The sequence below is a fragment of the Peromyscus maniculatus genome, chromosome 10 (genome assembly GCF_049852395.1).
Source record: "Peromyscus maniculatus bairdii isolate BWxNUB_F1_BW_parent chromosome 10, HU_Pman_BW_mat_3.1, whole genome shotgun sequence".
In the NCBI taxonomy this organism is placed as follows: Eukaryota; Metazoa; Chordata; class Mammalia; order Rodentia; family Cricetidae; genus Peromyscus; species Peromyscus maniculatus.
The window spans coordinates 72,637,520-72,665,219 of record NC_134861.1 but is presented as its reverse complement, the minus strand read 5'-3'; the positions used below and the strand labels follow the sequence as shown (position 1 = coordinate 72,665,219).

The window sequence follows — 27,700 nt, the reverse complement described above, 5'->3', positions numbered from 1 at the left end:
TATTTATTTATTATGTATACAGCATGTAGGACCAGAAGAGGGCACCAGACCTCACTACAGATGGCTGTGAGCCACCATGTGGTTGCTGGGAATTGAACTCAGGACCTCTGGAAGAGCAGTCGGTGCTCTTAACCTCTGAGCCATCTCTCCAGCCCCAGCAGGATCTTAAAATTAGCGGATTGAGGGAACTCATCCTCCCTTCAGCAACCCTTTCCATAGCGGCCAACCAAAATCTGCTCGTCTCAGGCCCAGCTACTAGACAGGGATATGTACATTTCAGGCTATCAAACTGTGTGGGAAGAAACCACTGAGTAAAACTGAATTGTTAGTTTCTGTGGGGGTACACGGAGACTCCATAGTGAGGCCTTATTCCATCTTTACTCAGGGTCTGAGAGTCCCAATTTCCTCTGCCCCACAAAGCTGCATAATAGAATATTTTGGCCAAAGCCGTGGTTACCAGGTGTCTTATACTTCAAGGCCTAATACAAGATGCTCTGCAATAAGGCTTGGTTACCAGGTGTTTTGATAATTAAGGAAGGGTCTACACTTGTTTGTACCTTGACCTTGAAAGGGGGAGGTCTTTTGCCTCTCCCCCAGCTGATGCATAAAAAGCCCATTAGGAATCAACTCAAGGCGACTATGGTAGTGACCCAGAGCTATCTTGTGTTTTTTTCCTCGTCTACGTCTATATTTTTCATATCTATTATTTCTCAACCCACACTCCCCTATACCAAGGACTGTCCGAAGGTCGGGCTGGACCTGTCAAGTTTCTCTCCAACCTCTACCTCTTCCAAGATAACACACTTGAAGAGAGGCCTTGGGATGCTACCCAGTGCACAGTAATGCCATCCCTGGTGAAGGAGAAAATGAAGTCACACAATAGCTAGCATTGGGCTGAAGCAGCACTGCCTGAGGCAGGCAGATCAAAGAGGTGACTGCTTCCTAGTGTCCACCAGGTTCTGTCCTCTCAAGGGGGCCTGACTACCAGGCAGTTGAGGAGATGAAGCTGGCTGACAGTTAATCATTAAGCCTCGTGCCTCTGGGCTACCCAGAAAAAAGTCCTGCTCTGTCTCCAGGTTAACTGTGATAGTATGTATATACACGTTGTAAATTTCCTCCATTTATCCAAAAACCAAACTCCCAGTTCTGTCTCTGTAAAACATGTTTAATTGCTCCAAGTGTCTGAGACCTAAGAGATCTGCAGATCAAAGCACGTGTACAACTTATAGCTCGCCAGGTGGTGGTGGCTCACACCTTTAATCCCAGCACTCGGGAGGCCGAGGCAAGCGGATCTCTGAAAGTTCGAGGCCAGCCTGGTCTACAGAGTGAGTTCCAGGACAGGCTCCAAAGCTACAGAGAAACCCTGTCTCAAAGGAAAAACAAAACGAAACAAAAAGCTGTTATAGCTCAAACATCAACTGTGTGTCTGCTCAGGGTCAGTTCCCCAGGCAGGCTGCACTAGCATTAGGAGCTCTTCCTTTATTACACTCTTTCTCGCTGTGAAGGTTTAATACCCTAAGACTAACACTCAGTGTCACTCCCACCCCCAAACCATGACTACCCATGCTGTCCACTAACTACCATCTTCACAGCAAACCTTAGAAATTTCAAACACACTACTGGAGACCTAGCTCAGTGATGGAGCCCTTGCCTACAGCGCACAAGATCTGGGTTTGATCCTCAGAACTGGAAAAAAAGAAAAAGAAAAGAAAAATCAAGGTATAATTTACTCTTGGTTACAGAAAAAAGTTGATCTTGGTTTCTTTAATACACCAATAATAAACAAAGGCCTGGTGCTTTTTAGAACTTTATTTCAATGTAACTATATGCATAAGAAATACACTCATATTGGTTAATAGAATGCAATTATGTTTAACTTATCCTACACAATCTTGACCAGAAACTTGGTACATGGTTTAAATTTTCAAAAAAAGAAAAACAAAAACTGCAATCTGGTTTATTTCTATCTATTACAAATGTATAAAAGATCCTCCATCAACGCTGCTGATAGCAGCAGAACCTTGAGAAATATACCTTTGGTTTGCCTCAGAAAAGGAACACATATTGCACTGTAAAGTTTATAAAATTGGCGCAAAACATTGTGGTAATGTTACAATACCAGTTTTAAGAGTTCAGTAACTAATGGGGAGCCGATGGGATACATGCAGAACTGTGAAAGCGATCTCACTTAGCCAGCTGTACACGTAGACTGTAAATCTACTTTCAGATCATTTCTGAACTAAGACTATCAGCTCAGTTTATCTGTTGAGGTCAACCAGGAAACCCTAGAATTTACCTTGATTTTCTGCAAAAAACAAAATAGAGGGAGGGGTTTCTTCAGCATTTCAGTCCACGAGTAACAGTATCCTAACAGGCAAAGTGTTCTCTCACTGTCAACATAGAATGAACTGCTGGAGGTCAACTTGGGCTTTAATTTGCATTAGCACTTACATGCATAGTAGTCCAAGTTGTTGACCTCATGACTTTAAAAAGTAACTCTAAAAAAGTAAAATGGCCCTTCTTGGAAGACTAAAGAAAGATATCCAGCCACAGTTGTAAAAAGTCTCATCAAAACAATGTACCCTTTTATGAATTACGCCTCAATTTAAAAAAAAAAAAAAAAGTAGCCCCAAATAAGAAGCAGCTCTGAAAAAGAAAATATAACTTAAGATATTTGAAAAAAACAAGGTGAATACAGGTTCAAAAATAATTAAGATACATTTTCCTAAGGCTACCTAGAATTAGGCTTTAAAGAATTCTACCATTTCAAGTTTACCACTAGTTACTAGATACCAATTTACAAACAAGATGTTCACTTTTTTTGTTCCTTTATCAAGAGAAAAATCTACCTTCAGACTATGAGGGTGGTGATGGGGAGGGACTAGAAAACAAGATTCAAACAATCCCATGCAAATATCACGTTTTTCAAATGGAAGAACTCCAAACTGCACTAGAAGTTCCAATCACTAAGACACTTTCCATTGAAATGATTTAAGTACAAATACATGGCACCAAGGTTTAGGCCTAATATAGGCCTGACAACCAAGTCCTTGTTTTCTGGAAGAAAGGCCTCAAAAGTCCCACTCAATTCCACATAACAATGCTTCAAAGATCAATTAGGTTTTCATTTCCTTAATATTTTTGTTTTTGACTTCTAATCTTAAAGACTAGATTAAAACTTAGCTCAATTCCCAGAAGACATTGCTTCCCTTTGCTCTATGAAAGAGTCCACCAAGACCTCTTCCTCAAAACCATCTAGCCCCCAGCCTCCAGCCTGTGCTTGTGATGCATCTTTCTCAACATCCTGAAAAGGTAATGTAGGTAAAATATGCTCATAAACATTAAAACTAGTTGTTAGAAAGACGTAACTAGCTTTATAATTTAAGTTTTAAAACATAAATACTTGCAGCTTGATCTGCACTGACAAATGATTGTCGGAGCCTAGAATTCAACATTTACAAATTCTCATTCACACACACAAAACACACTATTATCACACAACTTGTGTCTTGAGAGAATCTTCTGCTTTTTAAATCTTTGGCCTCCCAGTCAATCCCAAGTTCAACCAACTTTAACTAAAACTTCACTCAGAATTTCACCAAGCTTTTCACCCACACATTAATGCTTGTCGTATCTTTCATCAACTGTCAAAATCTGAAGCCTGCTCAGAGATCGCCAGGTAAAAGAAAATAAATGAAATACACAGAGGTTATTTCAAAACAGAACATGACCATCAAAAAAAAAAAAATGTCACGATTCCCGATTGGGATCATCCATTGTTTACTACCAGTAAGAAAAATCCCACATTGGACTATTTCACACTCCGGCATTGGCCAAAGGACACGAGAGCTGGTTCTGGAGCATGCAGTTTCTCACACAGGTGTCCCCAGAGGAACACCAGGGACAAAGTCACGTGAGGCCTCTCCCATACAGAGGCTGTCTCACAGGGGCAGCGAGGACACCCACTAGTTTGTGGAGATCCCTGAGAAAGTATGATTCTTAAAATCTGGACTGTACATAATTCACATCAGCCCTGTTCAGGTACTCACTGGAAGAAAGATGCAACTGTTTGCCAGAACTCAGCACTCCACTCTAGATCAGCCATGTGGCCATGATGGCTTTCTCACAAGTGATATTCTCTAGTTTAAAGGATAATTATGTTGGGCTACAGATTTGCTGTTTCCAAGGATGACTTGGAGTTCATCACTCATCACTTGATTTGAGTAACCATCCCAACATCTACCATCTATTGAAAAAAGAAACTCTTCAAAGAATGACTTCTCACTCAGTAAGAAATAAGCTAGAAACAGCAAAGTAAAAAACTCTAATGGCTGATACTGAGATTAAATTGTGTTCAATATGGGATCTAGTGGCTTACTGCAAAAACCAGACCCGGAGAGCTGTGGAATTACACATATGCTCACCATCAAAATAACTTACATGAAACTGCTTCTGGCATAGATCAAGAGGTTAAGATTAAAAAAATAAAAACAATGGATTGAACCTGCATGTTCCATTGCTCATAAACTTGCACACACTATTTATTGTTCTGCAAAAAAGACAACTGCAGCAAAGAAAAATGGCCCTTTTGCAAGCAAGCCTAATAGTAACCCCCAAAAAGAAAAAAAACATGCATATATGTATAAAGTGTTACTATTAAACACAATGCTATCTCTAGGGGGGGAAATTAACTGCATAGGTTAAAAAAGAAAAACAAAAAACCATGTGCAACATCTTAAGCCAGTAAAGCACCAAAATAAAAAAAAATTTAAAAACCCACCAAAAATCACTTTTCATAATGATTAACATAGAAGCACAAAATATCGACCATAAGTCAGGAAGTAATTACCTGGACAGATACAATGTCCACTGTTGAAAGAATTTTTCTTCAATTTAAATGTCTTTTCTCATCTCTAAAGAAACCTTAAAGTGCTAACTTTACTTATATAAAGCAGGCAAATTCTTCAAGTAATTTGCTACGCCAATTTTTATCAGCCTAAACAAGGAACTAAAAATAGCAAGTGAAGTGAAAAGGGCAGAACACCCAACCGGTTCCACACAGGTAGACACCCCGGGAGAACGTCACCTACCATCCCGCCTTTCTTCACTGCACTGCACAAGCTAACAGATTAAGTATCTGTTTTCTTACATTAACTCCCTAGGATTTGCTAAGGTTTTTGCAAGTCACTAGGTAACACATACAGTCCTAAGGAAATAATGTCACTTAAAAATCAGCACTGGACACTAATTAAAGCGAGCTTGTGTGTGTCTACTGCCTTAAACTAAAAGTGAGGCATTGCTTACAAACTGTGACGAGCTGCCCTCCACCGGCCGGCTCACTACTCCTGCCCCTCGGCTGCTTTTTCAAGGAAGTATACATTAACCAGATGGCGATTGAGGTGCTTGCTGTAATCCTTTTCCTTTCTGAAAGACCGATCACAGAAAATACAAACAAACTCTCCCTCGGTTATTTTAACTGCCAACCCCTCCTTCCCACTTTTTGAACTTGCTTCTTGTGGCACTGGCCGAGCCCCATGCAGCCCAGAATCATCACTTCCCTCGGACATATTATCACTCAGGTCACTTCCATCATGGCTGTGGATGCCTTCGTCTTCATCAATGTCCGGTGACTCGTTTTCAGCCAAAGTGATAGGAGGCGAGGCCGTTACGGTTGGTGATGGGACAGGAGGCAATGGTGACGCCGGTTCGGGTGCTGAGGCTTTCACAGGGACACTGTCTGGGTTCTGCTCAGTGTCCACTTCCATTTCACAAAGCCCAGCTGAACCAGTCTGACACTTAGCATGTAACGTTTCACCACCTGACCCATTTGAGTTTTGTTCCGAGGATAAGACACTGGTAGATTCCTTGGGAGCAGCAAGCGTAGCTAGACTCTTGCCAGCTTCCTCTGTTCCCACTTTCTTGAGAGGGGCTATTTTATTTCCTTCCCCATCAGAGCCAATTTCTTGGTCCTTGGGTGTCTCGTCTCTTCTTGAGTTTCCCTTTGGCGATGCTGATGATGGGGCTGGAAGATCCTGTGCGCGCCTGCTTCCCTTCAGAAGCTGGCTATCTCTAACAGGCACTAAGCCAACTTCAATAAGGACTTGCTCCTGCCGCACCACCTCACTCCGCATGCCCGACTTCTCCTTGTTACTCTCTTTTCGGGGAGAAGACCTTTTGGTGACTGGTTTCACTTGAAGAGGTGGCTCCATGACAGCAGGAGGCTCCTTCTGAACAGATCCCATGTTAGGAGGCCCTGTCTGAGCAACCTCCACCTGAGCATGGTCCAAAGGACAAAGCAGCTTCTTCTGACAATGTCCCCGCTGAGACTCCATGGGAGGAGGAGGCTCCATCTGATCAGGCTCCATGGGAGGAGGCTGCTCCATCTGATCAGGCTCCATGGGAGGAGGCGGCTCCATCTGATCAGGCTCCATGGGAGGAGGAGGCTCCATCTGATCAGGCTCCATGGGAGGAGGAGGCTCCATCTGATCAGGCTCCATGGGAGGAGGAGGCTCCATCTGATCAGGCTCCATGGGAGGAGGCTGTTCCATCTGATCAAGCTCCATGGGAAGAGGCTGCTCCATCTTTGGAGGCTCCGTGGGAGGAGGCGACTCCCTCTGAGCAGGCTCCATGGGAGGAGGAGGCTCCATCTGAGCAGGCTCCAGGGGAGGAGTCTGCTCCATCTGAGCAGGCCCTGTCTGAGCAATATCCATGGGAGAAGGAAGCCCGGGCTGAGTAGAGCCTGTAGTGGTGACCACCACCTGAGTGAGCGCAGGACCAGAAGAGACCTCCTCCTGAGCCAGCTCCATGGAAGGAGGCTCTGCCGGAGCCGTCTCCTTCTGCGTCTCCTGAGCAGGTCTGCTGCCTTTCTTACTTGATTTACCTTTTTGAGTTTTCTTCTTTGCACCTTTTTTAATGGAAGTATTTTGCTTTTTATTGTCCCCCTTAGTCTCCTCCGTCTTGTGGTCATCCTTTGGCACCTCAGTACTATTTTTGGATTTGCTTTCCATCTTTTTTTTCTTTTTTGTCACTGGTTCCTCATTCACAGGCTCATCTGACGGATGGGCTTCAAAATCCATCTTTCTTTTGTTCTTCTTGGCTTTACTGACTTTTTCTTTATTATTTCCTGTATGTACATCTATGTGTTTCGTCTCTGCTGCCTTAGTCTCCGTCCCGGATTTCCGAGTTCTGGTAGTTACCTGGACCACTGAGGCATTGCCACAAGACTTCTTCTCTTTTGGAACATCCTTTTTCTCTACTTTCGCGGGTTTCTCGTTTTTCTTGGCCGGCACCTCTCCCTTTGTTTTTGTTTGCTCTGTCTCTGTCTTGTCACTGGTGGGGTGACTAAGCATGTCGGCCTCTCTCTTCTTGATTTTCTTTAGTTTCACTTTGGAGACATCCATCGTCTTACTAGGGCAGGTAGGATGCTTTGACTTGAAATGGTACTGTAGGTTGCACTTCTTGGAGGCGGCGTAGTCGCACACAGGGCAGTTGAACTGCCGTGGGTTAACGTGCAGCTCCACGTGTTTTTTGAAGTTGCTTCTGTCTGCCGTTTTGTAGTCACAGTGAGGGCAATTAAGAGGCTTGGGCCCGTTGTGAACCTGCCTTGCGTGTCGGGTCACTTCGTGCTGATTTGAAGCCACATAACTGCACTGATCACATTTAAATGGCTTCTCACCTAAAGGTAAAGAGGAGATGTTACCAGAAATAGAAGACACAAATCCAACATTAAAATATCCTTAGGATGTATATGTAAAATAACCACGAAAACCATTTACTGGAAAGACTTGATTGATCATGCACCTTACATTTTCCATATTTATTTGTATAACTTTTCTCTATCTGGGATGGAGGCTTGATTCTCAAAGTACATCGGAGGAATGATCAACTGAGTCAACCATTATGCTCAAAACAGTTTATGTTAGCTTTTCGGCACTATTAAAGAACAGGCTCCGCCCGGAAGCACAGACCTGCTGGCACAGGCCGAGAGCCTCTGGATGCCAGTCTGGGACAAAGCCACTCCAAGAGAAAAATGGTTTTAATTTTCTGCTCCTCACCCCCCAAAATTCTTTTAAACTAAAATATACTGTAACCCAGTATAAAACACATGCATCTGTAAGGTTAGGTCTGGAGCAGAATCTCTCAGTTTGAGCTACAGCCCCAGATTTTTCTGCCTCCACTTGAAGGCTCTGCTTTAGCCTGGGGGAGTAAATTAACCCTTTACTCATGACTGCAAGAGGTGAGTAAAGCTACACTCAGAGTCTGTATAATACCAGAGTGTTATACTGTTTTAAAGCAAAAATAATAAGGCTGAAGCCAACTCGAAAACTTCCAGTGACTTTTTTCTATCTCAACTTCTCTATAAAAGGGGCAATGAAACTAACTAAATGAGGCTGGTATACAAATAGATACGGTATAGAACACAGTCATAATCACAGAGCCCACCCACCCCAAAAGTAAAAGCAAAAAACATTCTACCTGAATACATACCCAACTAGATCACATTCTAGTAAATATTACCAATTGGTATCCATACCCCACCGGTCCAATGGAATGCATAGTAGAGAAATGGAAATTGACATTTATGAAAATTAATCTTTCAAACATCCACATTCATTATTATCTAAGTTTTCCATAAGCAAAATTAGAGGTGAAGCTTAACTATGACAATATTAAAGATTACATCATTAGAAATGTCTGTTGACAGAATCCTAAATCTTCCCCAAATCCTACCCAGGTATATCAAATCAGATATGTAGGTAATAAATGGTAACTTTTTCAATGTTAAAATTCAAGAGTTTCAGCCAGGCTTGGTAGTGATACCTGTAATCCCTGCTACTCAAGAGGCCACGGCAAGAGGACCCCATATTTGAGGCCAATACAGGGAACTTATCAAGAGCCTATCTCAAAACGTGGAAAAAAAATTCAAGTCTAAGAATGTAAGTCAATGGGAATGGACTTGCCTGGTGAGCAAGGGCCTGGGCTTGACCCAGGCTGCAGAAAGGGGGGGGGGGGGGCAGTCTCTACAGCACATACATCCCTCTACCCTTGGCCCTGCTGTCAGCATTAGCAACACTCAAGGTCAAGGTGACCTGCAGCCAATTAAAGAGAGGCCAGCCTGAGCTACATGAGACCCTGTCCCCAAACAAAAGACCAAGCCCTAGATTCAATTGCACATAAAACCTGGCGTAGTGGCATACACCCTCTAATCCCAACACTCTTGAATAACATAGTTCTCAAAAGGGGGGAGCTGGGGGGGGGAGGGGGGGCTGGAGAGATAGCTCAGAGGTTAAGAGCACTGGCTGCTCTTCCAGAGGTCCTGAGTCCCAGCAACCACATGGTGGCTCCCAACCATCTGTAATGAGATCTGGTGCCCTCTTCTGACCTGCAGTCATACATGCTGTATACATAATAAATAAATAAATCTTTAAAAAAAAAAAAAAAAAAAGAGCGAGAGCGAGATGGCCCCTCGGTTAAGGTACTTCTTACCAACCCTAAGAAGCTTGGTGAAAAGACCCACATGGGAAGAAAGCAGAGAAGCAACTCTCACAAGCTGTCCTGGTGTGGTCTCTACACACACACATGAACATGTCCACACATACAACAAATTAACTTATTAATTAATCAGTGCGATCTTAAAAATTGGTACTGCAGTTCCTGGATGGCCAGGACTACACAAAGAAAGAAATGCTGTCTCAAAAAACAACAACAACAAAACAAAAATTGGTGCTGTAAGCGTGATCAGGAGCGGTATTGGGGGGAGGGGAGGTCAGAGGCCCTAGGTGTGAACTCACTACTACTGTTTCACAACAGACATGTCATCAGATTGCTTTCTAAACATTCCTGTCTATCTACAGCCATGGTCAGAGAAGACTCTTCCTGCTACCACAGGAGGTAGGTTCAGAGACTTGGAGCAGGCCCAAGTGAGGGTGGAATGCTTGGCCCTAAATAAGACATCTGTGTTTCCCTATCCAAAGTCAGGGAGTATCACAGAACAGGGGAAAGACAGGATCCAAGCGCCAGATGGGGGTGTACAGCAGAAACATCTGGGCACAGCACGACAATTCTATTCACGAACTCATTTTGGCTGTGACTACCTGCACATCTAAGATGGAACTCAACACCCCAGATGGATGGAGGAGGTGCACAAGGCCCCACTCTTTCCTGTACAGTTAAAAGGCAGTTAATGGGTTGCTCAGGGTGGGAAGCCCCTAGTAGTACAGCCAAGCTAAGGTGCCCTTACTCAAGTAAATAACTTCCTACCCGTGCGTATGAAAGCAATCCTAATGAACACAACGGGCCGAGGAAGGAGGGGCTCAGAAGGAGGGGACCTGAAGAGAGGGATAAGAAGATGGGGAGCTGTGCCTGAGACAGAGCTTAAGGACCCACATGGTCAAAGGACCAACTCCTGTAAGGTGTCCTCCCACCTTCACAGGCATGACCGATAGGACATACGTACCCCACACACGTGCACACACACAAAAAAAAAAGTCCAGCTCCCATCCAGGCCATCAGGTTGTGTAGCAGGAGCCTTTAATAGCTGAGCCATCTCTGATAGGGTCTCATCTATCTCAGGCTGGCCCTGAACTCACTATATAGGGACAGATCCATGTAGATGAAAAAAAAAAAAGGGGACTTGAATGACAGGAAAAATGTAGGCAGCCTCACCCTCCTCCCCAGCAAAACAAAGGTTTACCTATATAAGTTCCCTAAGTGCCACAATGTATGTTTTTGATTCTCAGTCAGAATTGGAGGAAAAAAACAAGCTGGGGGGTGGTGGCGCTCACCTTTTTGTCCCAGCACGTGGGAGGCAGAGGCAGGCAGATCTCTGCCAAGTTCAAGGTCAGCCTGGTCTATAGAGAGCTAGTACCAGGACTGCTAGAGCTACAAAGAGAAACCGTCTGGAGGGGAAAAAAAGAAAAAATATATATACTTTAAAAAAAGAAAAAGCTGTGTTATTGTGTGCGAGTTATGTAGGTATGATAATGATGTACGTGTTGGGAGCAGTGGTGCATACAGTCTACAGAATCAGACTCCCAGGACATCACTGTTACCTGAGCACCTCACACCCCACTCCTGTATTTTGAGACAGGTTCTTACATTACCCAGGCTGGCCTCAAGCTCACTGTGCAGCTGAAAATGGCCTCGAACTTCCAACCCTCCGGCTTCCACTTCCCAGCACCGGGACTGCACATATGTATCACAGTGCTGTTCTAGGAAGAGCTGAGGATCAAAGGACCCACACGGACACCTGAGCACTCCACCAGTTGAGCAAATCCAAAGTCCCATCAACTATCATTTTCTTTTCTTTTCTTCCCGCGCCCCCTCCCCCACAGAGTGGAGGACCGAACCCAAACCCAGGGCCTTGCGCTTAAGCGCTCTACCACTGAGCGAAATCCCCAACCCCGACCATAATTTTCTTTAGCTATGGTTGACAAAGTAAGAGGTTGGGAATTAAATCCTAACTTCTCGTTTTGAGAGACTCTCGGCCTTTTTTATCCTCCCTAAGCACATACCCTCATCTGGTATCTTCACATTAACAAGATTATAATTGCAGTACCCTGTTTGCATATAATGACCAATAGGTATTAGAAATACTTACCACAGTATAATTACTGATAACTATAAAACCTTTGAAACACAGCCAGCAAAACTCCAGACATTTAACAAACCCAAATAAAAGGCAAAGACACCACAAAAAACATTGAACATTCCCAGTGACATATATATATATGAAAGGAATCCTTCTAAAGCAGTGATCCATCACCATAAATAATGGGTCAACTATATGTGACTTCAAATCAGCTACATCACAGGGTACATATCAAGCATTTAGATGTAATTTCTTCTAGTTGACCGGTAATAAAAGGGACATGAAAAAAATCTAAATGACATGAAAGCAAGCAGACCTCCAGAAAAGGAGACACACTGCAGAGGAAAATAACTGTATGTTTTCAATGCTTAGAACTTACTACACATTTCAATTAAAAGACAAAAAACAAAAATCAGAAAGAAAAAAAAAGTTAACTTACAATGCTCTTATTTTTTTTTTCCTTATCCAGTGCTTGAGATTGATTCTAGGTCTTGTACGTGATGCAAAACCACATTACTCTGAGCTACATTCTCAACCCTTCTATTGTGGTTACTGTGTTTTGAGACCAAGCTAGCCTACAAGAGTTCCTACCAGCCTCAGCCTCCCAAGTGCTGGGATTAAAGCCTCTCCTCAAAGTTTTATTAAAGAACTAAGTAAAGCCCTCTGCAGAATATTAATTCTCCCCCCCCCCATCACCAAAACCCAACACCTTTGGAGAATCAATCAGGAAGTACCCAATAGTAACATTTTGGGGTTCTGGTGTTTTTATTGTTGTTTTCCTGAGAGGGTTTCACTGTGTAGCCTTGGCTGTCCTAGAACTCACTCTGTAGACCAGGCTGGCCTCAAACTCAGAAATCCATCTGCCTCTGCCTCCTGAGTGCTGGGTGGGATTAAAGGCTGAGCCGCCACCACCACGTTTTTATTAAAGGAGCCCAATGTAACAGCACAGGAGGACACTCAAAGGACATCGACACAACAAGCACGTAGGATCAAGAGAGCCTGGCGAGGCCGGGGTGGCAGAGCAGGCTTTAGTCCTAGCTCTTGGGAAGCAGAGCAGGAACCATGCTAGCACAGTGAGTGAGCTCCAGGCCAGCCAAAGAAGGAAGCCTGACAAGATACGGAGAGAGCCTGACCGTGAAGCTCACTTGTTAAGCTAAAGCGTGGCAGAGGCCAGCACTTTAAATCCACATGAGCCAAGTCAGAATCTATACTACAACAAAGTTTATGTAAGACATAACTCAGTAATGCCACATTACTAAGTCACATTACTAAGATAAAACATGAGTAAGATCTGGGCTGGAGGCTGTATCAAAGTGCAGAGTTCTGATCCTGGCACACATATCGAGTAGCTCATGAGCAACTGTACACTCCAGCTCCAAGGGATCCAGCACCCACTTCCAGCCTCTGTGGGCATCCACATATAATCACAAATACACACTAATAAAAGTGATAAACGAAAGCAGGTTAAATCTGAGAGAAAGAAAGAATATAAAGATGAGTGAGAGGGGATATAGACGATCCAGGAGGCGTCGGAGGGAGAGGAAAACCGTGATCAATTATACTCTATGACAAAAACTAGGGGTCACATCAAAATGTCTTGCTTGTTACTGGGGTTAACCTCCTGCCTCATTGCAAACTACAGTATATGCCACCAGGCCCAGCTCTGTACTAGTCTGTGAGGTTTTGTTTTGTTTTTGTTTTTGTTTTTTTGAGGCAGGGTGTTCCTGTGGACCCCTGGCTGGTCTGGGACTTGCTGTGTAGAGCTGATAATCATTCTCTCACACGTAGAATCAAAAAAATGGGATAAACTCACCTGTGGTCTGTGCATAACTTAACTGGAGTATTAGAACTGTTCTGAGTTCTAACAAATACTAAGAGCCCTCATCTTGGGCTGGAGAGATGGCTTAGCAGTTGAGAGCAATTTCTGCCCGTGCAGAGGACCCAAGTTTAGTTCCCAGCACCCGTATGTAACTCCTAACCATCTGTAACTCCAGTTCCAGGGGCCCTGACACCCTCTTTTGGCCTGCTCAGGAACTGCACCCACATAGTGCACTTTCAAACAAAATACTCATATACTATTAATACAACTTCAGAAAGAAAAACGAAGGAAATCCTTCCAGAAAAGCATTTACAAACTAATTCACATCTATGTAGTTTCTGGAGTCTGATCTAGAAAGCCCATATTTATCCTCCCATTTTGGTTCTGCTTTTTCAAGGCAGAGACCTCCCTGGCACAGACAGTGGTGCATGCTCTGAATCCTAACACTCCTGAGGCAGAGGCAGGGAGAGCTCTCTGAGTTCCATAGTAAGAGCACTAAGAGTTCCTTACTGTTCTGAGTAGCTACATAGTAAGAAAAATGTCATGTCTAAGAAAAAAAAAATTGTTTAAAGACCCCCAAAAACATTAAGTTATAAACAACTCAGTTTCAGTTCTAAAAGAAATTCTTTATGAAGAAGTTTACAACAGTCAAATAAATAAAAATGATAGTTTACTGAAATGGTGGAAGTTACCATTTCTTACCAACCTGAATGAGTACGCATGTGTCGAGTTAGATGAGTCTTCTGAGAGCTCGAGTAAGGACAAAGTTCACATTTATAAGGGCGTTCTCCTGCAAAATTATAACGATTGTGTTTAATATGCAACAGGAAACCAAAAACAACTCTAAGAACTGTAACTATTCCCTCCCATATATTTTTGGGTATTTCAAGTTTTTTGGGTTGGTGTGGCTGGGTTTTGTTTATTTTGGATTTTGAAATAGATTCTCCTAAGTAGTCCCGGCTAGCCCAGACACTCAATCCCCCTGCCCTTGCCTGAGTAGTCCAGGCTAGCCCAAACACTCAATGTCCCTGCCCTTGCCTGAGTAGTCCAGGCTAGTCAAACACTCAATCCTCCTGCCCTTGCTTAAGTATGGGTTTATACAACCATGCCAAGAAAGAACTTGTCTCCAGCCATTTTTCCATTTTTGATTTTGAGACAGGGTCCAAAGAGTGCACTTGTGATCATACTGTCTCAGTCTCCCAAGTTTCTGATGTTACAAATCTATGCCACCTGGACAGGCTTCTGACAGGATATTTTTACTGTATTTTTAAATTGTCTTGTCCAGAGAATGGTTAGTTTTGGAGGCGGGGTCTTATGTAGCCCAGGCTAGCATGGATGACCCTAAAATGATCCTCTTCCCTTAACCTCCCCTGAGCTGGAATTCTAAGGTGTGAGCCATCATAACCACAGCTCGGTATTTTGCAACAAAATGACTCTTCTCCCATTACTGGCAGAATCGGTACATTAATCTTATTTTATAAGTGTAAGTTAGATCTGAGTGATAGTACACAGCTCCTATAACCCTCGCACAGGGGAGGTGAAGGCAGGACGGGCTGGAGACACTGTCAGCTAAGAGCTGTTGGGCAGCATGACCTAAGAGGAGCCAAAAACCCAACACCAGGCCCAGTGAGCTGGCTCGGTCAGGAGCAACTGCTGCCCTTGCAGAATTCCAGTTCCGTCCCCAGTGTCCTCACATCTCACCCACCCATGACTTCAGCTCTGCTCTGAGGCCCTCTTCTGACATCTCAGGCACTCGACATGCATGTGGTATACATACATGCATGCAGAACAAACACTCAAGACACATAAAAACAATTTTTAAAGGTAAAAAAAACCAAAAAATTCTCAATGTAGTAGAACCTGCCTAGTACATGGGAAGCTGAGTTCAGGTCCTAACACAGGGAAATAGTCAATTCAGGAACTCAAGCGTGTGGTGCCACTAACTAGCCTAATGAAGTAACTCTAGCCAAGTGTGGCAGCACTCGCTTCAAATCCCAGTGCTTAGTTGGGGGGAAGCAAGAGGATCAAGAGTTGGAGGTTAGGGGCTAGAGATGGCTCAAGTTAAGAGCACAGGCTGCTCTTCCAGAGGTCCTGGGTTCAATTCGCAGCACCCACATGGTGCTCACAACCATCTGTAATGAGATCTGGTGCCCTCTTCTGGTCTGCAGTCATACATGCTGTATACATAATAAATAAATAAATCTTTAAAAAAAGAGAGAGAAAGAGAGAGAGAGAGAGAGAGAGAGAGAGAGAGAGAGAGAGAGGCCGGGCGGTGTTGGCTCACGCCTTTAATCCCAGCACTTGGGAGGCAGAGGCAGGCGGATCTATGCGAGTTCGAGGCCAGCCTGGTCTACAGATCGAGATCCAGGAAAGGCACAAAGCTACACAGAGAAACCCTGTCTTGAAAAAACCAAGAGAGAGAGAGTGTGTGTTGGAGGCTAGCTTGGACTACATGACATTGTCTACAAAAAAGGGAAAGAAAAACACTTCAGTGGAGATGCTGTTACTTTAGGCTAAAAATTTACATGCTGGTTGGGGTGGGGCATACATGCCTTTAATCCCCAATTCCAGAGGCAAAGATAGAATTTTAATATCTATATTAAAATTAATGTCTATTTAAAATTCACAGTGATTTAACATTATAAAACAGTCCACAAGTGTTCATATAAGTTGGTACAGACTGAGGATAGCGGAAGCTCTGTAGGTGCCAGTGACGGCCACAGCACTAACAAATGAACCTTCTTTGGAGACAGGGTCTCAGTTAGTTCCCAGGGTGGCCTTTAACTCATTCTGTGGCCACGACAGGCCTGGAACTTGTGATCCTCCTGTCTCAGCCTCCCCTCCCCATCCCCAAAAATGAGACAATTATAGGCCTGCACTACCAGTCCAGCTAGCTATATTAAGAACACTGGGGGGCTGGAGAGATGGCTCAGCAGTTAAGAGCACTGGCGCTGTCCCAGGGCCTGAGCTTGAGTCCAGGTACCCATGTCATTCCCACCTCCAACTTCAGCTCTAAGGGATCCTATGCTCGTCTAGCCTCCACCGGCGCCTCCACACAGGTAACACTCACTCACAGAGAACACAAATCAAAAGAAACCTTTTTAGAGGAAGAAGAGCTGGAGAGAGAGCTCTTCAGTTAAGAAAACACACACTGCTCCTCCTAGCAGCAGGTTCAGTTCCCAGTACTCCCAGCAGGTGGCTTACAGATGCCTCTAACTACAGCTCCAGGGGGTCCACCACCTCTGCCTGAGGGCACCTGCACTTCCATCCAAACACAAAAATTAAACTTAAAAGATGGGTGTAATGGAAATCCCAGTACTCCAGAGGCAGAGGCAGGGGGGGATCTCTGTGAGTTTGAGGCCAGCCTGGTCTACAATACAAAGGGAGTTTCAGGACACCCAGAGCTGTTACTACACACAAAAACCCTGTCTCCAAAAAACAGAAATAAATAAACTATTACTTTGTAGTAGGAATCTTAAAAGTTCTTATTAATAAAATCAAACCCGAGGCGAATTATTGGGGTCCATGCTGGTAGATCAGAGAGACAGAACAAGCCACAGCTATCTCTCACCTCGCCGGATCCTCATCTGGTCTTGTCTCCTCAGACTGGAGGCCTGAGTCCTCATCCGGAATGGGTCTCAGCTGAATTACTGCTCAAAAGCCTGAATGCCTAACCAGCCAAATGCATCTAGTTTCTGGTCCTCACGCCTTATATATCTTTCTGGTTTCTGCCACCACTCCCTGGGATTTAAGGCTGGCTTTCTGGGATTAAAGGCGTGTGTCATCATGCTTGGCTATTTCCAATGTGGCCTTGAACTCACAGAGATCCAGAGGGATTTCTATCTCTGGAATGCTAGGATTAAAGGTGTGAGTGCCACCATTTTCTAGCCTTTGTATCTAGTGGCTGTCTGTTCTCTGACCCCAGATAAATTTATTAGAGTACACAATATTTTGGGGAACACAATACCACCACATTACTTATTTGATTTATTTATTTATTTATTTAGGTTTTTCAAGACAGAATTTCTCTGCATACTCTGGGCTATCCTGGAACTTGTTCACAGAGATGCCCCTGCCTCTGCCTCTGGAGTGTTAGGGGTAATGGTATGTGCACCACCATATCCAGCTAACAAAGTGAAATTTATTGTTGAAAATACTCTAGTTCTTTAACAAGTTTCTTGGGGTTTTTTGTATGTTCGGTTTTTTTTTGTTTGTTTGTTTTGAGTCAGGGCTTCACTGTGTAGCTCAGCCCTTGAACTAAAGATCCCCTGGCCTCAACTTCTGGAATGTTGAGATTAAAAAGAACAAACTAGCCGGGCGGTGGTGGCGCAAACCTTTAATCCCAGCACTCGGGAGGCAGAGGCAGGCGGATCTTTGTGAGTTCAAGGCCAGCCTGGGCTACCAAGTGAGTTCCAGGAGAGGCACAAAGCTACACAGAGAAACCCTGTCTCGAAAAACCAAAAAGAGCAAACTATCAGCTCTAAAAGTATGAACACAAAGTTGGGTCTTTCATGATCTATTAGTATAAACCAATTTATCAAAATGAACCAGTTACTACAATGAATTAGTTATTACCTGAATGTATGCTCTATACCATTTTTGTTTGAGACCAGGTCTCACTATGTAGCTAACCTAGAACTAGCTTAACATATAATTATATTAATAGCTGTATAATTATATAAATACTATATATTATATTTTTATGTGCATACACATATATATGCACATATACATATACACACTGCTCAGCATGGGCAAAGATACAAGCAGTTCTCCCTTTATAAACTGTTTCAAAACAGCTGGCAACAGTAATGTATTTAATATAGAATACAGCCTCAAACTTGCAGCTCTCTACCTGCCTCTGGCTCCAAGTGATGAGCCACCAAGCTGATGTGTCTTTTTTTAGACAAGGTCTTAATATGTAGGTCTGGCTGGCCTGAAAGGGAACTCAGTATGTTAAGGCCAGGTCGGCTCCAGCTAGGCGTGGTGGCACATGCCTTTAATCACAGCACTTAGGAGGCAGAGACAGGTGGATCTGAGTTCCAGGCCAGCCTAGTCTACAAAGTTCCAAGACAGTCAGGGATACAACACTGAGAAAACCCATCTTTAAAAAAAAAAGAGCCAGGCGGTGGCGGCGCACGCCTTTAATCCCAGCACTTGGGAGGCAGAGCCAGGTGCATCTCTGAGTTCGAGGCCAGGCTGGGCTACAGAGTGAGTTCCAGGACAGGCTCCAAAGCTACATAGAGAAACCCTGTCTTGAAAAAAAAAACAAACAAACAAACAAAAAAAAGACCAGGCAGGCTTCAAACCCAGATATCTGCCTGCCTGTTTCTGCTGAGATTAAGCCATACTGTTTCAGCGTACCACGCCACTTTCTCATTGTTTAATTGTGTTGAGTGGGTGTGTACACGTGCCTGCAGAGACCAGGCTACAGGATGACTTGGAGCTGGAGCTGCAGGCAGCTGTGAGCTTTGGCTGTGGGGAACTGAATTCACATCCGCTACACAAGCAGGACACATTTAAGCTGTGTCCCCAAGACTTGGCTATTTTAAATTAGACACTGAAGTTTAAGAAAAGTTGTTAAACAAGCATGAAGTACATATGATATCTATTTAAGATAGCATAGATCAAGTTAGTTAGTTTAGTTTAGCAATTGTCTGATACACACTGCTCACTCATCATGGAGTAAAATCCAAGCAGCTCTTACTTCATAAACAGTGGGCTTCAAAACAACTGGCAACAATAAAAGTTTCTGAAATAAAATTAATTAAAAAATCTGAACCAGGTTTAGTGGCACAAGCCTTTGATCCCAGCACTAGGAGGCAGAGGCAGGCAAATGTCTGTGAGTTCCAGGCCAACCTGATTTAGATAGCCCCAGGACAGCCAGGACTACATTATATGACATGCACTCTGAGATGTCTCTGGCAACTCTCTCTCTGTAGCCCTGGTTCTCAACACAAAGCACACTGCTGTCTCTGTGTGTACAGCATTCACTAAGGCTGCCTTAAACACCCTGGCTCAGTGTCTTTACTACTGTACATACAAAGTTTCTAGCCCTAGGGAAACATGGTCTCACAAGAGAATCCAAAGCCTTTCAGTAGTTTCTGACTGCATATATGTATCACACTAGTATATATGCTTAGAGTGGACTGGATCAGAATGGGTACTCTTGGAAGAGCAGACTTGAGTTCCCCTGTTGCCCTGACTCCCATTCCCCTCCCAGACAGGGTTTCTGTGTAGCCCCAGCTGTCCTGGAACTAGCCAAGATTCAGGGTGTGTGCCATCATGCACAGCCAGACTTGAGTTTCAAAAAAATAAAATTAAAAATGGTTAAATGAGCCGGGCAGTGGTGGCACACGCCTTTAATCCCAGCACTTGGGAGGCAGAGGCAGGCGGATCTCTGTCAGTTCAGTTCGAGGCCAGCCTGGGCTACCAAGTGAGTTCCACAAAAGGCGCAAAGCTACACAAGAGAAACCCTGTGTGTGTGTGTGGGGGGGGGGGGGGGGGCGGACAATGGTTAAATGAATTTTCAGCTTGGGACCAGAGCAGAATTTCCAAAATAGCCCTAAGCACACTCCTGCCATTTTGCCCTATGTATGTATGTGTGTTTGTGCATATATATGTATGTAAAACTAATATATTCATCCCATCAGTATGTAGTTGCTTGTCTTGTTCATCAGAAGGCTGAGGCAGGATAGTGAGGTCTAAGTTTTGGGGTTTACACCTTTCTTCACAGACTTGTTAACCTGAAGCAGGACTGCCAGAATTCAAGGCAGGCCCAGCTACTACTGAACAAACCTGTGTCACAGAAAACAAGTCTGGGCACGGTGGCACAGGCCTGTAATCTATGCACTCAGGATCCAAAGGCAAAAGGATGGTTTGGAATTTGGGAACAGCCTGATACACCTGGGGAGTTCAGGCCAGCCAAGGTTAGACACACAAATGCCTAACAAAAAAAGTCATCTCCATGATAAGCTTTTCCCAGCTGACTCTGGTTGGCTCCCTATTACCACAAAATGAGGCAGATAAGTAAGGGACTGAGGGAAAACAGGAAAAGACTACCATCCTGATAAGTGTTTTGAGTTGAGGCTTGTGTAGCCAGCCCCAGGCTGTCTCTAACAGAGAATGATCTTGAGCTCTGGTTCTCACTGCAAGTGTGAGCTAGGCATTTCTCTGGCTTTTTCTTTTTCTTTTCTTTTTTCCTGTCTGTCTTGGTTGTTTTTATTTATTGGGGGAAGGGAATGTCAGTCAAACCCGGGGGCTTGTGCATGCTTTGTGAGCTCTATATATGAGCTACACCACAAACCCAGATAGAATTTGAAATCAACAGAACTCACTCACTATGTGGTCTAGGCTGGCCTTGAACTCAAGAGATATTCCTGCCTCTGTCTCCCAAATGCTAGTATTAAAGGCATGTGCCACCACACTGCTATAATTTCTTCCCTGGACTGTCTTCAAAGTACTGTAGTAATGGCAGCACCACTTGAAACAGACTAAAAACTATCCACTTAGAACAAATGGTATAAAAATGAATAATGTCCCCAAAGAGGTTACCTTTGAAAATCTGACACCACTGGCACCTCACTCCTATAGTCCCCCTAAAGGACTGCGGGAATCCAGAGCTAGCCTGGGCTTCAGAGGCCTTCTCATTTATTCCTGTTCCTTGATGACCCCATCTACAGCTGCATGTCTGAGCATACACACCCAGAATGACCCGGGGAGCCTCCTTAGCATCTTCACTTCCTCCAAGGGGTGGCTGGAAACAAACCCAGCAAGAATCTATCTCTGGGGCGGGCAGTGGGGGCGGGCAGTGGTGGCGCACGCCTTTAATCCCAGCACTCGGGAAGCAGAGGCCAGCCTGGGCTACAAAGTGAGTTCCAGGAAAGGTGCAAAGTTACACAGAGAAACCCTGTCTCAAAAAACAAGAAACAAGAAAACAACAACAACAAAAAAGAATCTATCTCTCCTCACAAAGTTTGAAGGCAGAAACAGTGATGCAGTTTAGATTAAAATTACTCTCAATTAGCCAGATACTTGGCTGGAAAACCTGAAATCCTGGTGAAGAGAATAATTATCATGGACAGAGTGGCTCTGTAATGCTTTCACACATTTAGAGCAAATCAATTTTCAATTTTCTGGGACAATATGGTTGGTTTGTTTTGCTTTTTTTTTTTTTTTTGGTTTCTTTTGGTTTTGTTTTTTGTTTTTTCATTTTTGAGACAAGGTTTCTCTGTGTAGTTATGACTGTGCTTGAACACTCTGTAGACCAGGCTAGCCTGACTGATACTGATCCGCCTGCCTCAGCCTCTGCCTCCTGGAGTCAATGCACCACCATCGACTGCCTGACGTCCATCTACATTTCTATTTTAAGCCCTTTGAATCCCTCACTCATTCCTGACGTTACTATTGAGTCTTTTCTTGAGATTTTTTTCACATTTTTAAAGGAACTGATTTTTTTTCCTGTGCCTATGTGTCATGTGTGTTGATGCAGGCAGAGGAGGGTGTGGAATCCCTTGGCACTACAGTCACAGGTTTTAAAGCCACCCAACATGAATGCTGGAACCTGAATTCAGATCCTCTGGAAGAGCAGCAAGTACTCTTGACCACTAAGCCATCCCTACAGCAATGTTTCGTATTTTAAAGAAAGTATCAGGGAGACTGATACCAGCATTCTGATTAGTCACAACCACAAGTGGGCAACATGGCAAGACCTTGGGCCCTCTCTCAAAGAAGTTTTGTGGGTTTCTGTTTTGCTTTTTAACACTTTTTCTTTTCCTTTTTTTTTTTTTAAATGATTCATTTTTATTTTATGTACACTGGTTTTTGCCTGCATGTATGTCTGTGTAAGAGTGTTGGATCCCCTGGAACAGGAGTTACAGACAGTTATGAGCTGCCATGTGGGTCCTGAGAATTGAACCTGGGTCCTCTGGAAGAGCAGTCAGTGCTCTTATCCACTGAGCCATCTCTCCAGGTCCTCTAAAACTTTTCTTTTGATGCAGGAGATGGGGAGTCTAACATGCATGCCTCACTGCTAACCTCTCAGAATTTCTGACTCCTGGGCCTGAAAGTCCTCATAACCTGTAGGCATCAGGAGATGCTGAACAAATGCTGTTTCCAGCTGAAAGTAATTCTCATGGGTGTCTTTGCTCTCTTAGGAAAATGGCTTAAATCTGCAGTGATTTTACTCTTGGCTGGAGAAATGGCTCAACAGTAAAAACCACTCACTGGCTGCTCTTGCAGAAAACCCAGGGTTCAGCTTTCTGCATCTGTAACTCTCCTTCGCTCCAGTTCCAGGAAATCCAATGCTCTCTTCTGGCCTCCAAAGGTACTGCACACACGTGGTGCACTTACATGCATGCAGTCAAACTACTCACACACACATAAAGAAAATCAAAACAGGAAAAAGGGACATATGGCTCAGCAGGGAACGGTTACCTAGCGTACATGAAACCCTGTGTTCCATCCCCACTTCATAAACCAACCATAGTTGACACATGTCTGTAATCCAACTGCTTGGAAAGTAGAAGCAAAAACATCAGAAGTTAAATATCCTCAGCTACAGATTAGTGAGTTCAAGGTCAATATGGGCTACTTTAGATCCTGTTTCATAAGAAGGGTTGGGGCCGGGTGTAGTGGTGAATGCCTTTAATCCTAGCAATGTGCAGGAAAAAACAGGTGGATCAGAGTTTGAGACCAACCATGAGTTTCAAAGACAGCCAGAGTTATATACAGCCTGTTCCAAAAAGACCAAAAAAAAAAAAAAAAAAAAAAAATAGTGTGTATAATCAGTAGGTTTTCTTTTCTATCTAAATCCTCAATTCCTGCCTGGTAATGGTGGCGCACGCCTTTGATCCCAGCACTCAGGAAGCAGAGGCAGGAGGATCACTGTGAGTTGGAGGCCAGCCTGGTCTAACAAATGTAGTGAGTTCTAAGACAGAACTGAAACACAAACGAGAAAACCTGTCTTGAAAACACAAAAAAGTCAAAAAAAAATCCTCAATTCCCCCTAGGATGTGTTCAGAACTGATCTATAAGCTTAACAGAAATCACATTTTGGGAAATAGAATTTAGGTTCTCTTACCTGTATGAGTTCGAACATGCTGGACATAATTATTTTTTCTGTCTGAAAAATAGTTGCATTTGCTACACGTGTAGACTTTTCTAGGAAAATGGTTCCTCAAGTGTTTCCTCCAGTGGTACTCGCTCACTGTTGTGTATGTGCAAATGATACACTTGTAGACTCGCTCATTATCCCCGGCCCTGGTATGATGCTTGAGGTGAGCCGTGTAGTGGTCATACCGGTTGGTATTGTAGCCACAGCGATCACAGCGGATGGGGCCCTTGGAGAAATCCCCCTCCTCTGCCGTACAAGAGCCAGACTCCCTGGCTTTTGCCTGCTTCTCTGCGCTTTCTTCCACAAAAAACTTTTTGGCGCTGTGAACCCTGATGTGATGGACAAACTGCTCTTCCGACTCGGCCTCATACTGGCAGGGCTTGCAGCGGAAGGGCTTGGCCTTCGAGTTCTTGCATTTGTCCTCAGTCCCAAGCGTTTCCGGAGGGAGATCTTTATTCGAGTTGTACGTTTCTGGGGCAGGGGATGCTTCGAATACAGGCTGTGGTTCCACGGCGTTTAGCTCCAAGCTTCTCAGCTCCATGTTTACCAGCCCACTGGGGTCACCTTTTAGTTCAGCAGACTCTTCAAGTCCTTCCCCTTCGCTGTCTGAGAAGTTGTTGTCCCCCACGGGCATCAGTTCTGCCATCTGCCTTTCTTCCCCGACCAGGTAGTCACAGCAGCTGCCGTTGACTTCCCCAGTCAAGGCCACATTTGCTAACATGATGAGCTGAGGTGCAGCCAGTTCGGCTTTGGAGAGCTCATGCAAGTCATACATGTCGTTGGGTAAGGCCATGCCCATGCTGCCGCTGTTGCTGAATAAACTTCCTCCTCCAGAAGACTGCCCCATCACCTGGGTGGCCATGACTGCACCCTGATTAAGGCATCACCAAAAACAAAAAGCAAAACAATCATTTAAATCCAGCCCTCGTTACCGAATGCAAGCATTTTTCCAATGCAACCTTTAAAACTCACTGAGCTTCATTCACTTCTAACAACAAATTGAAAATGGTTTCTTGCTGGGTATGGTGGGTGCCTGTCTGTAACCCTTGAGCTGGGGAGGCTGAGGCAACGCTGCTATTTATTTCCAATTATCTTTTATTGCAGTCACAAAAAGCATACAATTGAGTAACTATTTCCCCCATACCAGGAAAAAAAAAATGCAACTCTTTCATCCATTAGTTCTACCGCTGGCATGCAAGTGTGTCAACCTTTTTTCTGGCGGTTAACCGTTTTAATGTTAGCTAAAATGACTTTGAATTCAAAGCACTGAATAGTAAACTATTGTTCTCTCACTTCTCCCTTTCAGCAGTTCAGTGGTCTGAATGAGAACCCCCAAAATCCACAAGCATTTCTTACGCACATAATGAGCACACCAAGAAATCTGTTAGAGTGCAATTTAATTTTCTTCCTGGAAATTCAACTAACTCTAAAAGAATAAACTCAGAAAAAGTAAGACTTTTAATTTTTTTTTTTTTGATGACTCTTAACTTAAAGGGGTGGTTATGGATCCTTTTTCCCCACAAAAGGGGAAGTTTTAAAGTGTTTTTCTGTTTGAAAACTCCCTAGCAGCCGTGGAACTCAACACGTCAACCAGCAACTTTGGCGCATTGTGCTTGACTTGGCCTACTTGCCTAGAGGAAGCCATTACAGATCACCTTCTTGAAAACAACTTGAGTTTTCAAATGGCCTCAACCTCTAGCCTCAAAGGTGCTAGCCTCGAGCTCAGCTGTCCCTCTTGCAAATGAGTCAAGGCAAGAGACGCGGAAAGCACGAACAGACAAACTTAAAACCGAAAACGCAAAAAAGCACTCCGTTTTCACCGAGCGTCTAAACACAGGCTCGCTCAGTCCCATGCCCCAACAAAAAGTTGGGACTCGAATGCCATCACAGGAAACAGCGGGCCACAGCTCTTCCCTGGTTTAACAGCCTCACGGATTCCACAACTGACCACCCCCCCCACACACACACACACACACTTCAACATCCACTTTAAAGCTCCCCACGAACCTCAGCTGCCACACTCCCAAGGAACCCCCACGTTTCCCGGGAAGACTGTGCAAGCCCGGCCCGAGAGCAACGTGTTGCACGGAATTCCTATGTGCTGCTGCCACCAGGGCCGGCCTCGGCGGCGGCATTCCTAACTGAAATAGGCATTCGGCCATTTTCTCAAAATACCAAGCACAAAGCAGCTCTCTTTGCAAACTTGGGCCCTCTTGCTTCCTCTCCGCCACCGAGCCGCGCGGGCGGGCGGTGCCTCCCTCGGCTCTCGCCCTCGCGCGCTGCCCACCACCCCGGAGGCGCCGCTCCGCCGCCCCGCGGCCCTGGCTCCGGCCCCGGCCCTGGCCCCGCAGCCCCCTCCCCCGCCGTCCGCGCTAAGCCCAGGACTGGGCGGAAAGTTACCTCGCCACCGGCGTCCGGATCGGGCCTGGGCCGGGGCTCGGCGGCGCCCTCCCGAGGTGGCCGGTCTCGGTCTCTCCGAGGGGCCCCACGCGGGCCCGTCGCCGCCCCCGCGCCCGGAAGTTTGCGAACTTCGCTCCCCCACCGCGCAGAGCCAGGCGCGGGCCGCAGAAATCGCTGTCCAGCCCCGCCGGCGGCGGCGGCAGCAGCAGAGGCGGCGACGCCCGTGCCCCGGGCTGAGTCAAGCGGGGCGGTCGCCTTCCGGCCCGGCCCGGGCTGGGGGGGAGGGGGCGACGGGCCTGGGACGGCGGAGGGGCCCGGAGCGGTGGGCCCTGGGCGAAAAGGGAGGGCGAAGGGGAAGTTTCAGGACCGCGGTCACCAGCAGCAGCAGCGCCGCTCCGGCCTCCGCCGTCCCCCCCCCCCGGACTCCCGGCGCCGTGCGGAAGGGGCCGCCCCGAGCTCTACTCGGGGGAACCGGTGCCCCCGCCGCTCCCCCACCACCAGCCCCCGGCCCAGCCCGTGACTCGCTCCGTAACCCGATCCCGCCCCCGCCCGCCCGTCCGACCGCCCGCCCTCCCGCCGCACCGCGCCGCCCGAGCCACAGTATCTGCAGATCAGCCCTGGACAGCGCCTCGCGCCGCTCCGCGCCTGCCCGCCCGCCCGCCCGCCGCCCTCCCAAGTCCGCGTCCTCCTTACCCGCTCGCCTGCGCGCCCACGGACGGCCGCCGCTGCTGCTGCCCCTGCCGCCGCCGCCGCTCCAACTCCTTTTCTTTGTTGCTGGACTTTCTCGGGGGAGGGGAGGGAGAGCGGGGAAAAGTTGGGCGCCGAGGCCCGCGAGACCCGCAGTGCGATCGCGGAGCGGGATCAGACCGCCGGCCCTCGCCTTGCTGTCACAGCGGTCCCCGCCGCCCCGGTCTGGGGCCCGCGGCCTCGGCGGCGCTCGGTCTGCTGCTGCGCCGCGAGCTCGCGGGAGCCGCACATTCCAGCACAGGACGCCGCTGCGCCGCGCACCCTGGCCCGCGCCGCCGCCCGCCCGCCGGCCCGCCGGACACGCCCCCTCGCCGGACACGCCCCCTCGCCGTCCGGCGCGCGCCCCGCGGACACGCCCCCTCCCCGCCCGCGCGCGTGGCCGCGGGGCGCGCCCCGCCCCAAAGCCCAGGGGCTTGCTGCAGACTCCTGGCCTGGCTGGGGAGGGGGGGGCGCGCCTCGAGGGAACCTCACCCTAATCTGTGCACCCGTCCGTTCGTGTCCCCCCCTCCCCGACTCCCGCCCTAGGCTCATTAAAAGGGCGGGACCTGCTCCCTCGGCTTCTTTCTTTTATAAACAAATAGCAAAAGTTACCCCCAGCCTTAGCCGAGCTTGCAGGAGAATAGGAGTTGTTGAAGAAAGTCGCGCAGGCATTGACCGCCCTCTTGAGAAGTATTGTCACTGGCCTCTCAAGTCTCAAGCCCTGGGAAATACCAGTCAGGCCTGGCGTGTGGGCTCTTTGCCGGTAATCCCAGCATTCAGGGTGCTGATGAGACTGGAGGATCAAGAGTTCAAGGCCGGGGTTCAAGATCAGCCTGGGCTACTTCGGGACACCAGCTCCCCTCCCCCCCAAAAAAATATTTAATTCGGAAGATTGGGCCTGGCTGCACATGCCAGTGATCTTACTCGAAAGACTTAAGCACCAGGAAATCAAGGTCATCCACTGCCACTCGGTGAATGGGGAGGATTGCTCATGTCTGTAATCAGTCTCAGAACTCTGTAGACGGAAGCAGGAGGATTGCTGAGAGTTTGT

At 46.1% G+C, this 27,700-nt stretch overlaps 1 protein-coding gene across 2 annotated transcripts; it reads right to left on the bottom strand.

Annotated features, from left to right (window-relative positions):
• Positions 1 to 26,939, bottom strand: Rest (RE1 silencing transcription factor). 2 transcript variants are annotated; one of them, XM_076546488.1, is made up of 4 exons: positions 26,617 to 26,939; positions 23,491 to 24,394; positions 14,116 to 14,199; positions 1 to 7,675 (listed from the first exon to the last, which is right to left on the bottom strand). In XM_076546488.1, exons 2-4 carry the CDS (start codon positions 24,383 to 24,385, stop codon positions 5,340 to 5,342), a joined length of 3,315 nt encoding a protein of 1,104 aa, XP_076402603.1. In that variant the 5' UTR covers positions 24,386 to 24,394; positions 26,617 to 26,939; the 3' UTR covers positions 1 to 5,339. The 2 variants fall into 2 exon arrangements, with proteins under 2 accessions (XP_076402603.1, XP_076402602.1); XM_076546487.1 differs by lacking the exon at positions 26,617 to 26,939 and adding an exon at positions 25,924 to 26,080.
• Positions 26,940 to 27,700: the final 761 nt, after the last annotated feature.